The sequence below is a fragment of the Euprymna scolopes genome, chromosome 2 (genome assembly GCF_053919585.1).
Source record: "Euprymna scolopes isolate OS-2025 chromosome 2, ASM5391958v1, whole genome shotgun sequence".
Taxonomy (NCBI): Eukaryota; Metazoa; Mollusca; class Cephalopoda; order Sepiida; family Sepiolidae; genus Euprymna; species Euprymna scolopes.
In genome coordinates this window covers 133,224,540-133,239,542 of record NC_136483.1, presented here as the reverse complement: position 1 = coordinate 133,239,542, position 15,003 = coordinate 133,224,540, and the positions used below count along the sequence as shown (strand labels likewise).

The 15,003-nt window shown below is 34.8% G+C and overlaps 1 protein-coding gene across 1 annotated transcript in view; it reads right to left on the bottom strand.

The window, feature by feature from the left end:
* The window catches only part of LOC145296188 (mitochondrial mRNA pseudouridine synthase RPUSD3-like), a 69,010-nt gene that overhangs the window by 43,331 nt on the left and 10,676 nt on the right, over positions 1 to 15,003 (bottom strand). Inside the window, exons 3-5 of the mRNA XM_080142400.1 lie at positions 12,555 to 12,711; positions 11,670 to 11,777; positions 7,876 to 7,963 (exon numbers count right to left, since the gene is read on the bottom strand). Coding sequence (XP_079998526.1) covers positions 7,876 to 7,963; positions 11,670 to 11,777; positions 12,555 to 12,711 — 353 coding nt within the window. The remainder of the gene's footprint in view (positions 1 to 7,875; positions 7,964 to 11,669; positions 11,778 to 12,554; positions 12,712 to 15,003) is intronic.

Below are 15,003 nucleotides of genomic sequence, written 5' to 3'. Positions count from 1 at the left end.
TTGTAGGGTACTGGCTTTTCAAATCCCACTTTAACCCTTATATAACATCATGGGAGAGAGACAAATACCTTACTCGCTCCAATCACATATTTTTGCTTGTGTTGAGTGACAATTATGCTAATCTCTTCCCAAGAAAGAAGAAATGCCTAGCAGAATATCATGACAAACGAACATATACAACATTACCAAAGAAGGAAGTATTGCCTATGAGGATAGTCTCATATTAACAGAACAGTAAGGACCTCCTAAGGACACCATAGAATCATACACATCATCAATTTGTGCTTATTTTAAATAAATGTGATTTTTTAAATTCTTTTCATTTACTGTGTTTTTAAATCTTCCCAAAATAAAGTTAAATTTATAGGAATTTGTTTTAAAGCTAAATAGTTTATTTAAAGATTAAATTATCGAACTCTCATCTTTATCTTGAGAAATAAGTAAAGAAAATCCATTTTCTTTTTCTTTGTGAGAGTCTCTTTATACACCAAAATGAACATTGGAAAGTTTTAAATATCTACGAATGACCAAAAGTAAAATAAAATATATTTCTTTCTCAAAAGTAAATTTAATTATATATTTAAATTTTTAATAATTTAAATATTCCTTCAAACAAAACTAAATAATTGTATCATTGAAAACTCCATACTATACATAAGAATAATGATAATCCAACTAAATAATTGATATGATAAAAACTCTGAAAGAAAGAAATATTAAAATAAACACTTTAAAAAAAAGTACTCAAAAAATTTCCAAAACTGACCTCCACAGACTTATACAAGATTAAACTCTGTTGCGTTTGATAAAAGTTATTTGTTGTAAATGTGTTTTATTTTCATCCTGTTTTTAATGTTAACACAATAAACAAAAAGTTGCCAGTAAGTGTGATATTGAAAATTCTAAAGAAAATTTTGAATGAATAAATATTTAAATTCAAAGAAGAAAAATAAATCAAGAAATAATATAACAATTACTTTAGACGTACACATATGCTTTCTTTTTAGCATGAAGAATATACTGAAAAACATTGAACAGTAACACATGCTGAGGTTTGTCTAAAATGTGAATTCAAACAACCAATGTATTCATACAGGAGGTTGCAGGCTTCCATATGTTTGCCATTGTCAAATGGATAGTCAAAAACGTTAGTCACCACTAACAAATAAAACACATATTTACAATCACAAATTATGATATTACTGTCAATTTTGCGATTTTACAATTGTTAAAAGTCAGTTTTTGAAAAATTGGGAACTTTTTTTCCACATTTGATGTTCAAACCTGAACAGTTCAAAATGATCCCATCATTTTGAACTGTTCAGGTTTGAACAATGATGATCAAATGATTATTCAAAATGATGGGATCATTTTGAATAATCATTTAGTCATCATGGTCATGGCTGCAGTATTCACTCTAGGTTGGTTACACTAGCTCTTTTCAACAAGTCCATGATGTCCTGAACACTGACTGACCAGGCACAGTGATCCAAGACAGCTTCTGTTATGAGTGCAAGCTATTTGCAGTTCCAACGATAGACCCTGTAAAGGTGAGGGCCCTGAATCAGTGCAGCAACCTGCTTCACTGACCTGAGTCAAGTTTTGAGTTGATCATAGCCACGTTTCTTCCAGTTTGGAGCTGGGTTGATGACTTCATGAATAAATTCACCTGGGTGTCATCAAAGGGCATGGCCGAACCAAGCAAGGAGACAGTTTTGGAGGGAGTGGATCTTGCAGCAAGTGCAAATTGTACTGTTGAGGATAAACTGTTGCCAGTGGACAAGGAGGATGCAGTGTAGACTGTGATGATCGAATACCTGCAGTTTGCATATGTCACTAGCCTGCATAGGCCAGGTCTCACAACCATAAAGGAGAATGGTGCAGATTAGGATCTGGTAGATTCTGACTTTGGTGCTCAGCTTTATTTATTGTGGAGACTAAGGCTACAACCAAAGTCAACAGAAGGCAGTGCAAGCATTGCTGATGTGGTTAAGGATGCCTTCCTTCACTTGACATGTTGTGGTGATGACGGAACCAAGATATTTGAACCGATCAACCTCTTCAAGGGTTTCCATGTTGAGGGCAACCGGTTGTTTTAATTTGGAAGAAGACTTGCCATCAGTAACTTTGTTTTATTAGTGTTTATCTTCATGCCAATCTTTGAAGTGTAATATTGTATCTTGTCAATGGCTGATTGAATGTCAGTAAAGTTTTTACTCAATATGAAGATACCATCGTAGTCGAGATCTGACATTTGCAGACCATGACAGATTCATACAGATTTTTAATGTCCTTTTTAAGGACTTTTTCAAAGTTCTTCAAGATCTCCAGACAAAATTCCAAGTTTCAAAACAAAATTTGGGTTTTTTTTTTACAATCCACGGAGATTCAAAAAGTTCAGGCTGCTATTGAAGAGTCCAGACTGGTAAAAGATATTTTTTTATCAAGAGGGTGGCCATTTTTATTTATGGTGGCAGCCACTACTCCTACCCCACAAAAAAATTAAATTATAAATGAAAGCAAAAATAGAGGGAGATCTGAAATCCCGCAAAAATAGGGGATGTAACTCTTGTAACCTACAATACTACTATGCAATTTCGGAACATTTGGATTTTATTTTCAATAATTAAAAAATATTTTAATGGCATTTTCATTAATACTTAAAAAATAATTTAATAGTAATTATTTCGATTTTATTTTTAATATTGAAACACAAATTTTTAATGGACATAAAGAATACAATTTTGAAGGCCTTCTTAAAGCATTTTCTATATTTTCAAGGATTTTTCAAGGTAATAATAGAAATAAACCTTTTCAAGGCAAAATCAAAATTCTAGAACTTTTCAAAGCTGTGTGGACTCTGCATGACTTACTGTCACACCATATGATCCAGTCGACAACATAATTGAAAAGTGTAGGCGATAGAACATATCCTTGTCTGACATCAGAATGAATGTCAAGGAAGTATGACTCCTGATCATACACACAAACTTTAGTGCAGGTGGACAGATGGCTTTGATTACGTTAAACAGTTTTGGAGTCATACAATCAGTACGCATGAACTTCCAAATGGCTCCATGGTCAACACAGTCAAGTGCAGGGGTGAAGTCAATGAAGCAGATGATAGTCTTTTGCTGGTAGTTCAAGTCATGCTCAAATATTCTTTGAAAAGTGAAAATGTGGTCAGTACATCCTCGTCCCGCATTGTTTTGGTCTTGTCTGTGTTTCTTTACATCTCTTACAAATTCATTGTTTTTTGAGAATATATTTTTTCTTTGTAATTCAACAGATTATAGTACATATTAATGAGAAAAAGCATATTTTTTCAAAACAATAATATGGCGCAGTTGATAGAGACGTTCAATCTCTACGGTTCCAGATGAGCATTGTCTGAAGATAGCGGTTTCAATCTTACCCAAAGCCGGCCAGAGGCTTACTTGGCTAAAACGTGGTGAGACGACAACAACTACGGATGGCAGTGATTGCTGAGAATGCAGTTCGGAGATTCAAAGTTCCTATCCACCTGACAAAGGCCAGAGGAATAGTTGGCCGAAACGTCGTCAAACAACAACTAATAAAGATGAGAATAATAGTCCGCAATAAATAAATAAATATAAATCTGATATGATTTAGACTCTTTTGCTTGATGTTAAAATTTCAATTGATCATAATTTATTTTGTTCAGGTTTCATAAAATGAAATAGAGGTCATGTAAAAAAATATATTTCTGCTCATATAGTTTTTGCAAAAAGTATTTCAAAACATAAATCAACCTAAAAGTGAATAAGTATCAAAAATTTAATCAAAATCTTACCATTAGTTGATTTTTGCAAGATTTATTAATCACTTGCATATTAGCTCATATAAAATGGCCACTATATAAAAACATTGTTTTAAGACATAATTAAACATGATTTTCGTTTTTACTTTTCTTTATTTTTGTATGCTGAAAGATTTCTTAAAAAGAATAATTTTATGTTTCTTCTAAGTAGTAGAAAATTTATAATGATAATATTTAACAAAGTTACATCATGTTACATACGAGGGAGGGGGGGCAAATTCTATAGTCCACTTTGGAGGTCCCTATACAACAGATACTATACTACCCCTACTTAAGAAGGAGGTAGTGCATGGGAAGGTGGTCTCAACAGAACAGATACTACATTACCTTTCCTCTTCAAATTGAGCATTGAAAAACAGTACAATAGTATATTAATAGAAGTAATGTGATGTGATCTCTGACCTTAGTAGGGCCATTTTGGATGACAGTAGCATCTTTAAGTATCTACATATTAATAGGATAGTGTGTGTGTTATTTATTTTGTGTGCCACGCTTACATCCTGTCGTTTAATTGTTATGTATTTCCATTTTTTTAACAAATAATTTCACAAAGAATTCTTCATAACTTTTGGTTTCGCTTATAGTTGAAAGAACTCAAGTTATATATATATCTTCATATATTTTTTTCATAAATTTTGGTTTCGGTTTCGATTCAAGCTGATGCACCCAAGTCATATGGATATATATTTTTATTTTTGAAATCGCAACTTTATGATATATAAAAATCGATAAAATATTAACTCTATAATAATATATACAAAATCTGCAAGAATTAAAATATCATATTTACGAGGGATATGCAATAAGTAATACCCCTGACCCACTTCCTATAGCAGTAGAGCAACGAAACTTGGCACAGTTATTAGTCTTTCTCTACATAGGAACCACCCAGAGTTATGCATTTCTCCCATCGTTTGATGCAGCTCCGGAGACCGTTTTTCTAGAACACCCCAGGTTGGTCCTCCAACCACGACGTGACTTCAGAAATCAAGGCTGCATCATTTGGGAAACACTTTCCTTTCAAAAACAACTTCATGGCTGGAAAGAGGTGAAAGTCAGAGGGTGCAAAGTCAGGAGAGTAGGGAGGATGGGGAAGGATTTCATAACCACACGCCCGTGCTTCTGATCTGGCGATATGCGAGTTATGGATCGGAGTGTTGTTCTGCAGGAGGAGGGTACCTTTGCTGATCTTGCCCCACCTCTTGATTTTGATAGCTTCCCTTAATTTCCTCAAAAGTGAAGCATAATATGCTCCTGTAATTGTGGTACCCTTTGCCAGGAAATCTGTCATCACTACCCCGTCCTGGTCCCAGAAGACTGTGAGCATGACCTTGCCAGTGGAGGGCTGCAACCTTGCCTTCTTTGGAGGTGGTGAGTCCAAGTGCTTCCACTGCATTGACTGGGCTTCGATCTCTGGATCATAGTGATGGACCCAGGTTTCATCCTGTGTAATCACTCTTTTGAAAAACTTTGACTCATCTTCTTGGCACATCTCCAAATTCATCCTCGAGCACTCAACGCATTCTCACTGGTGTGAGCAACCTGGGAATCCATCTGGCAGACACCTTATGCATATGCAAATGGTCATGAATCATAGTTTCCACAGACTCTGTACTAATCTTGACATCTTGGACTCTTTGGCGAATAGTAATGTGCCGATCTTCTAAAATGGCAGCCTCAACTTGACGGACAGATGCCTCATTAATGGCAGAAGAGGGGCGACCAGGTCTGGGAGCTGTTTCCACAGACTTCCGACCATGTTTGAATTCACGATGCCAGTGTTTTACAAGGTCATATGATGGGGCATTATCACGATAAGTTTCTTTCATTTCATCAAAAGTCTCCTGTGGTGTGCGTCCTTTCAAATACAAAAATCGGATCACTACTCGACATTCAACAGGCTCCATTTCACAACTGACTCAGTTCAAACACCTGTAAAACCGAAACCGCAATAAGTTCAGAGCTGTAATTTGCCACATAACCCGTAGAGAGATAAATCATTGCACATGCAAAATTTCAGCTAGATCAGACAATTGGAAGTGGGTCAGGGGCATTACTTATTGCACGCCCCTCGTAAGCATATTTTATGACTAGGCTTTGCCGGGCGTTCATGTTAGCTTAGGTAAATACTTTTGCAGTTTTAACAAAAAAGCTACAATAATATCAGAGTATCTCCATTTACACTGAACATCTACAGAATGCCAACATCAATATATTACATATGAATGAATCCCCTGTGGAATTTCCCCATGTCCCACTAGTTGATATAAATTGTTTCTAAAGTTATTGTTTTAGTGAAGGAAGCAAATGAAGGATACATATGAGCATGCATATAAAAATGGAAATAAATAAAACATTGAGATAATAGAAAGGTCACCAGTTAGCACGTCTCAACTAAAAACAAAGTTTTGTAAGAGAAAAATTAAGAAAAAACAAAACCTTATAACAAAACACTTTTATATCTACAATTTTATGAGGACATAAAAGTTATTTTCTATCAGTAAGTGTTCATTTATGCAAACTCATGTTTAATAAAGAAAGTTGAGCAGGTAAGGCTTAAAGATGTCCATGTTGAGGTGTTCATAGTGTGAATAATATATATATGCAAGTATTTGGCAGCAAGGAACTGCATATGTGTGTTGGGTTACCTTGTTCTTGTTAATGCATGTGTAGCTGTGAGTAGCAATTTGTTTCTGTTCACCTGTGTAACAATGTGTGCATGAGATGAAGAAGACATGCAGGTCATTAAAGTGTTCCTTTTCACCTTCCCTGACTTTCTTCCCTGTGTGGGGGAGAGAGAGGTTAAGCATATGTTCTTAGGTTTTTCAGTGTGGCCAGCTCCAGAATTCTGCAGAAATCTGATTTGGTCAATCAGGTCACTATTCTTAGCAGATTGGTTAATTTGACACAGGAGTGTTACTTTTCAGGTCTAAAACTATTTTCATTGGTTGAAAATATTTTTAGTTAACACGTTCCTGTGAAAACTGACTTGCTTTTGAAAGTGGAGAGAACAGCATATTCCAATGAAGCAGAAAAAGAAAGAGGGTAGATATTCAAGCCATTTGCTTCTTAGTGTTCTCCAGAATCATGTCTTTATTCAGTCACTAGTCATTAATGGTATAGTTTTGGTGTAAGGCAGACAGATGGCAAATCTCTAATTGTAACAGATGTGTTAAATTTCAATGGAACTTTCAAGCATGATATTGGCTGATAAGTGTCCAGCAATGAAGGAGAATGATGTAACTTGGCTAATCTTGCAACATGACTGCTGCTTTGTTCTCATTTAGTTTGTTTGTTAATTAAATTTTTATTCACAAACCCAGTCGACTATTTACGTAAAATTGTTAATTGTAAAAAAAAAAGATATTTGTCAAATGCATATATAGAAACAAAGGAGGTTTTCCAGATTAAGTGGGATATCTAATCTATTATTAATGAAGATTTGGTATCTGTCTGAAACCAAAACTATGGTATTACTTCTATTAACTGTACTATTTTTCAATTCTCTATGCAAAGAGTAGGAAGGATATTGTAGTATCTATTCTGTCATCATACCATTTTGCCAAGCATTATCTCCTCCTTTAGGGGATAGTGTAGTATAATGTTCATTCGTCATGATAATATATTCTTTCTTTTTTTTTTTAAGATAAGGTGGGAGGATAGTTTAGCAGCTGTTCTGCATGGTTAGCATACCATCCTCCCAGGGATTACTCATATATTTTCCTTAATTTTCTTTTCTTTTTTTTTAGGAGGAGGGTAATAATATACTAGTAGTAATAATTATGTAATTTAGCATAAATATGTGACTAGATATCATATACTTTTGCTAATTTGCATAATTGTTTCAAAAAGTAAGTTTTAATAAATATTTATCCAGTATTAAAGATTTTTTTATTAAATTGTTCAAGTGTCGCAAATGTAAATAATGACTTTGTGTAAATATTTAATGAGAAAAGCATAAAAGTCTTTTTGCATGAACAAAATATTTCAGATTTACAAAGAATGCATTAGAAATAAAAGAAAAGAATTCTTACGATGTGTTCTCCTTGATATTTTTTCTGAGTCAAGAAAAGCGTTGATTCTTTGACACTTTCTATTTGTGGGATTCCATAGGTTATGCCCCTAAAACAAATTGAAATGACTTAAATAATAGAAAATGCACAAAAAATGCAAAGCTGACATCTCAAATCAACATTTTAGAATATCCTGTTGATTGATGACTCGCTTTGGCTAAGCTCAACAAGCCAACCTCTGGAATCGCCACTGATATATATATATACATATATATATATATATATATATATATATATATATATATATATATATATATATATACAGGATGCCCAAAAAGTTATTGAAGGCTTTTGAACTTAAACAGGATTTTTATTTTTGATATCTTTATATAATTTTAACACAATCTTACCAAGACATTGAGAATTTTTTTTTTTTAAATGCAAAGTTCAAACAATCTTTATTTATGAAAAATAATGTCTTTTAAATGTTATCCATTTTCAAGTTCACATATTTGTGATCTTTCTAAAACACTAGCAGTTCAGCCTGGCTTTGCTCATGCTCATGTGCAGGTAACCTACATCTAAAATTTCAAGTGTTTAGATTAAAAATTGGCGGAGAAGTTTGTTAGAGTCTGCAAAGGTTAACTCTTTCAACTTTGACCTCTTAGCAGCCGAATTTTTGCCCAAAAACTGATTAAAAAGCTTGCTGCATGTCTAAATACCCTTTATGTAAAATTTCATATGTTCCGACCCAAAACTGGCTGAATAGTTTACTAGAGACTACAAAGGTAAAGTTTTTTTAACTTTGACCCCGTGGCAGCCAAATTTCCAGCCAAAAACCAATTAAAAAAGCTTGCCCCATATCTGAATACACTTTATCTAAAAGTTCAAATGTTCAGACCAAAAATTGATTGAGTAATTTGGTAGAGACCGCAGAGGTTAAATTTTTTTTAACTTTGACCCTAATTTTGACTCCTTAACATTTATTATTTGGGGCTCAAATCAAATTAAAAAGTTTGATCCATGTCCAAGTAATCTACATCTAAAATTTCAAGTGTTTAGACCCAAAATTGGTGGAGGAGTTTGATAAAGTTTTCAAAGGTCAAATCGTTGAACTTTGACCCCTTGATGGCCAAATTTCTGTCCGAAAACCAATTAAAAATATTTTCCCAAATCTCAATACCCCTTATGTCAAATCTCAAGTCTGTAGACCGAAAATTGACAGAGTACTTTGGTAGGGAAATGCACACACACACACACACATACACACACACACACAGGCAATTTCACTTTTATAGATATATAGATTGCACTTAGCCACTTTGATCACTCCAAGATCAGCAAAATTGGTTAAATAAGCATCAAAATGCACTGAAAAGAAATAGGGTTCTCTGGTGAAGAGATCTTGATAAAAAGAATGAAGCACTACCAAAATACCTTCATTTGTGGTCATGAGATGTCCATCTGGCAATTTGATATCAGCAATATATTGATCAGAAACCCTTTATCATTCCTCTGCATGCAATTCTACAGCTATATTTGTTGCTTCTTGAAACATTCATTTAACCTAACCCTAATTCCTAGCTTCTAAATATGATCAAACTTATGCAATCTTTCTTCTGTGTCCATAAAGAAAAGTTCAACCAATGCATCTAAATAGTGCCTGACCATCCCTTGAGCGAGTATCAAAGTGTCATTAAAATTCTTAACCAGCATACCAATACAATAATCTGGAATAAGGTGGGTCTCCTACATACAGCATACATTTATTCTGAGACGTTGAAGTTCCCACTAAACCCATAATTTACAAGAAACAGTGTCCAGCTAGCTAGATTGAGAGCCATTGTAGAGCCTTAGGGTTGGGTCAATGAACATTGACGGTGTCAGGGCGTAAATAGCTTGCTCCGTAGAATACTGACCTATCATAGTCTTGATCATGTGATTTTAGGACAATCCATCAACATCTAAGGGGAAGGTTAGCTTTACTACATGACAAAGATGAGTACATGTTTACAAAGACACTCACAAAACAACATTTTCTTCATAATTTTAGATCAGATCCTCTCACTAAACACCAAAGGAGGCAAAGGCAGTGGCCTTTCTTCGATCATCTTCCAAATTCCCTTAGCTTTTTCTCTTACAATCAATTTCCTGGCATTGGGGAAATAAAGAGGGTCCTCTATAAATTTACCCTCTATCTCTTTTAAACTACTAACTTTCTCATATCACAGAGGTTATGACTTTTGACATTTTCTCCCTGGTCCTCAGTGACCACACATGTCTTTGCCTGTGAGAAAAGAATATTTTGTCCTCTTCCTTTTGAGGGAGAGTCTCCTTTAGCTCAATGAAGAGGAGGTGATGGGGGCATATCTATTTTCATGAGAAAGGAAAAGGAGTGGTTTGGGGGAAGTTTGAGTATTTGAAGCACAGAAAAAGAGGTGGACGTAAGCTGATTTAGGAGTGTGGTGTGGAGAGACAAAGGAGAGGATTGTGAGAGATGGATTTGGAGGTTTTCTTGATGGGATTTAGTTGCATCAATTTGGAAATTTCAGAATTTAAGAGGGGGCATACTTTTTGGTGGAGAATAGAAGCTGGACATTTTTGAAGAACAAGGACTAGATTTATTTAAGGTTTACTTGAAACTGGCCTTAGTAATTAAGTTGGGGTTGTTTTTTTAGTAAGGTGAATTAATGTTTTGGCGGTGGAGGGGCAGATAAAAGTTGGATGTGAGTGAATTAGGATTAGATAACTTTTATTTTCATTGTTTATCCAGAACTTTTTTCAGCTCCAATATTTCTGTGTATTTATTTTTACCAGGATCTTTAGAGATTTTTATTTATTCTTCTTTCCAAATCTGTACTTGGGCCATTCTCCTTGATCTTTTATTCTTTTGCACCAATACCCATTTTTTTTTTCTTTCTGCAAAATCAGAAGCATAGGAAAAAAATTCATTGGGGTGCTTTGCATGTTTAGCTGAATCGATATGCTCCACTTGGAGCTCGATAGGCTTATTAATGTCAGGGTTCTTAATTTTACGATCCAAATGCTTCAGTGCTCTATTTGTAGGATTCAGTAATAGAACCACATTTTTTTAGCTGGTAACCTGAGTTCAATCCAAAGTTTCTCTCCAATAAAAGACACGCAGCTCAACCCTTAGTCTCTTTCTCCATAAATTTGCATGAAGGTTGCTACACATGCATGAAGTATGGTTGCCAAATCTCGGTTGGTGCATCAACCACTAGCTTCTTCCTCTTGGAGATTATGCAAAAAAGAAAATCTAACATATCTACCTGCCAAGCTCCATCACAAAAATTTTCCCAATCCACTTGACTAGCAGCAAAATCCCACTCCTTCACTGTCCAGGTCCCTAGATGCCAGAAGATTTTCTACTCTGATGGTTTCTTTCTTCAGACTACTTGCCTTTGGAATTCCCTCCCTACTTCCTAGTGTGGTCTGTTTCCTAGACCACACCACCAACATGAAGAAATTTAAATTTAATGTAAACAAGCATCTTACTGTCCAACTCTTCACCCAGGTTTCTTTGTTATAAATCTGGTTCCTATTTCAGTATCTCCTAAAGTAAAAAAATTAAATTAAATTAAAAAAATTAAATTCAATTCTTAGAAATCTTCCATTAACTTTTCTAGGTTTGTTAACTGCTACTCTCTCTCTCTCTCTCTCTCTCTCTCTCTCTCTCTCTCTCTCTCTCTCTCTCTCTCTCTCTCTCTTCTAACATGTGATTAAGCTCCAATAATCAGTGGCTTGGAGACATACTTCTTTATGCAATATTGGGAATATATCACAAAAGTACTTACAAGTAAGTCTGGTATGGCAGCCCTGGACACTTGGAACGGTCGATTGCTTGAATCACAGCATCCTTTGCTTTTTCATTTTTCACCATAATTAGCACACCTGTGTAATACCTGTCAGAAGAAACAAAATCAAATTGTTATTATTATAATAAAGATTTCACATCAATTATTCAAACTATGAGGTGCCTTCAATAAGATTCCAGATTTTTTTGTACAGGCATTTAAGATTGTCATAGACTCTTGAGAATTCAATACGTTATTGCTATACAGCTTAGAGATGACTGACCAATTCTTATGATTTCATGTTCAAACGAACAGTTACAGCAGGAATTGGAATACACTCTACTAAAGCCTGATTGTTACAGCTGGTGAATTTTAGAAGATGCAATAAATTTCTGTTTTAAACTTGGAAAAAAATGCCACAGAAACGTATGGAATGCTTCAGATTGCATTAGGACCATCTTGCATCAGATCAGTTTTTGAGTGGCATAAGAGATTCAAGGAAGGCAGAGAGTCTGTAAGGAATGATGAGAGATCTGGGAGGAGTAAGGAAATCAGAACACCAGAATTGATTGGCCAAATAAAGAATTTCATGAATAAGGACCGTCATTTGGACAAGATATTCTAGTAAAAAATATAATAAATTTATAACTTAAAATATTGCAGCATTAAGATTTTTTTTTATTCAATTCAACATTATATAATCAATTCTTAATGCTGCAATATTTTAAGTTATAAATGTATCATATTTTTTACTAAAATATCTTGTCTTTTTCTTTTCCAGTTTTAACAATTAGTCCTTTACTTTTCCATGTTTAAGCTTAACCATATTACTTTTCATGCTTGCATTTTTCTATTGTAATTAAAGATGTTTGAAATAAATCTTACATTTTGATTGAATGGACAATTTGTAATTTGGGGCATTGAAAATGGTGTCTCAGGATAGGCATAATGTCTGCAATGCATGCATATGCCTTCGGGGGCAAGTCTGGATCAATAAGAACACCATAACCGAGCTCATCTTCCTGACCAGGAATTGTCTGACCTTAAAGAAAAAGAAAACAATTGAATTATAAACTTATTAATAAGAAACATTACTACTGAAGTGTAAGGAGTTATTGTGATAGGGATGAGATTTATAAGAAGGGAAATCTTAGTAGGAGAATGATCAGCAAGATATTTGCTCATATTACATTTAAATTTCTGAATGTTTATATGCTCAGAAAAACAGGAAGCAGAGAGGGAATTCCAAAGGAAAGCAATCCGAAGAAATAAACTATTAGAGTAGATAGTCTTCTGGCATCAAGAAACTTTTATAGAGTAAGTTCATGATTTTGTGGCTAATCAGGGTTGTGGGATTTACGTTGAGGAAAAATGAGTGCAGTAAGTTCATCGGAGCACATTCTGTGGAAGTAGTTCTACAATAAGCAGAGGGATGTAACTCTAACCCGACAGGGCTGGAGCCTGGCAGCCAGTGCAGGACCTATTGAATTGGAGATTCAGTATTGCACCATCCAAAAGTGAGGAGGTCTCGGTTGGTGCACCAGCCAAAATAGAGCAGCAGTATTGCACGAATCCTTTGTCCAGTTTAAACTTTTACAAAAACAAACACACTTTATCAACGTGTCATGTTTTCTGATGTCTCATCCATCGTTTTCTTAACGGAATTTGAGGCTTTAATTTTAATACCTGCTTTGCAATTCTACTGTAGTTAATCCACAAAAAAGGAGCCTTGACCGCCTAACCATTTGATGCGGATCAGTTAAGATCAAAGAATTTAGAGCTTCAAAACGTTCTTTGATTAGCAACTGTCTAAATATATGCGGGGCGTTCCAAAAAGTAATGCCTCCTATTTTTATTCTGCCTGAATGGATCAGAGGGGATTGCAAATTGCATTGTTATGATAACTGAACTTATGCATTCAGGATCTGAAAGGTTCATCTCTCTGTTGCAGATACTGACTGTGTGAAACTCTAAAGAAACAACCTCTGTGATAGGCATGCATCAGAAACACAAATGTGTAACTGAATTCCTGGCAAAAATGCACTAAGAATGATGGTGACTATGTAGAGAAATAAATTTTGGAGTACAAATGATAGCTTGTTTTAATGGCTCCACTCCCGTCTTCTTTAACTCTTTAAGTTTTTAAGTTATAAAAAAAATAGGTTTTACTTTTAGAATGACCCTTGCGTTTCCATTAAAAAAGTAAAAATCATAAAATTAAAATTTTAATATGTGCCCATAGAAAGTTTAACGTTAGAGGAAAAACAAAAACAAACATTTCAAAAATATTTTTAATTAAGTCACCATTAAAAAGAAAGAATATCATATTCAGTTAAAAAGTCTTTAATTTTAACCTTCCTCAAAAGTGAGTTGGTATTATTGTAGTTTATTACATTTATTTTTCATCAATACTTTCATTTTGCAACATCAACGGAGACACATCAAGCAGTTGAATGTTATTCACTCAATCAGCTGAAGTGGGTTTGCATTAATCGGTCGGATATTATTCTCACAGCCAGCTGAGGTATCTCTACGTCAATCAATGCTATTCTCCCACCAAAGATGGATATTGAATACTTGCTCTGTCGTGCAAAGCATAACTCACAATCCAAATAAGTCATAATCTTTTTTATCTCATTTTAAAGTTCCTCTGAAGTGAATCAGCAACAACAGTGCAACATTACGTTACACATCTTACATGAAAAGCATATAGTTTGTTTTTGTCTCTTATTAGATACACTGACATTTCTCTGAGTGGCACGTTATCACAGATAAGTATGCATCCATCCATCTATCCATCGCAGCTGTAACCGAGATTGAACTCACTACACGAGTTTGTAGTGTAATTCAAATCTTGTTGGTAGCTGAATACTTGATGCTTCGCCAGAGCTATCAAGCATATATTTTATCGTGACGCCATCACAAGATGGGGTGCCTACCACGGCTTAAGAGAGTCCCATCTACCCTCGTGAGAAGGATAGACCACGCCAGTTTCTCAACCTGGTATTTAACGTCGCAGTACATACAGCACCTTGCCTTTTCAAATGGTCACCCATCTGGTACTGGCCAGGCTCAACGTTGCTTAACTTAGGTGATCTGGCAAGAACCGGCATGTCATCATGATTGTGCCGTATGTAAGTGTTCAACCTTTTCAGATTCTCAACTTCATCTGTTAAATGTCCAGATAGAAGAGTTAGCTAGTACATATATTAGGGATAAAGATATACTGATTAAGAGGACAACAGTGACTGGAAATCAAAATGGTGGGAACAGAACTTGGGATACAAAAAACGGGAAGTTGACGTCAGAAAAAACGGAAGAATTCTGGCCAACA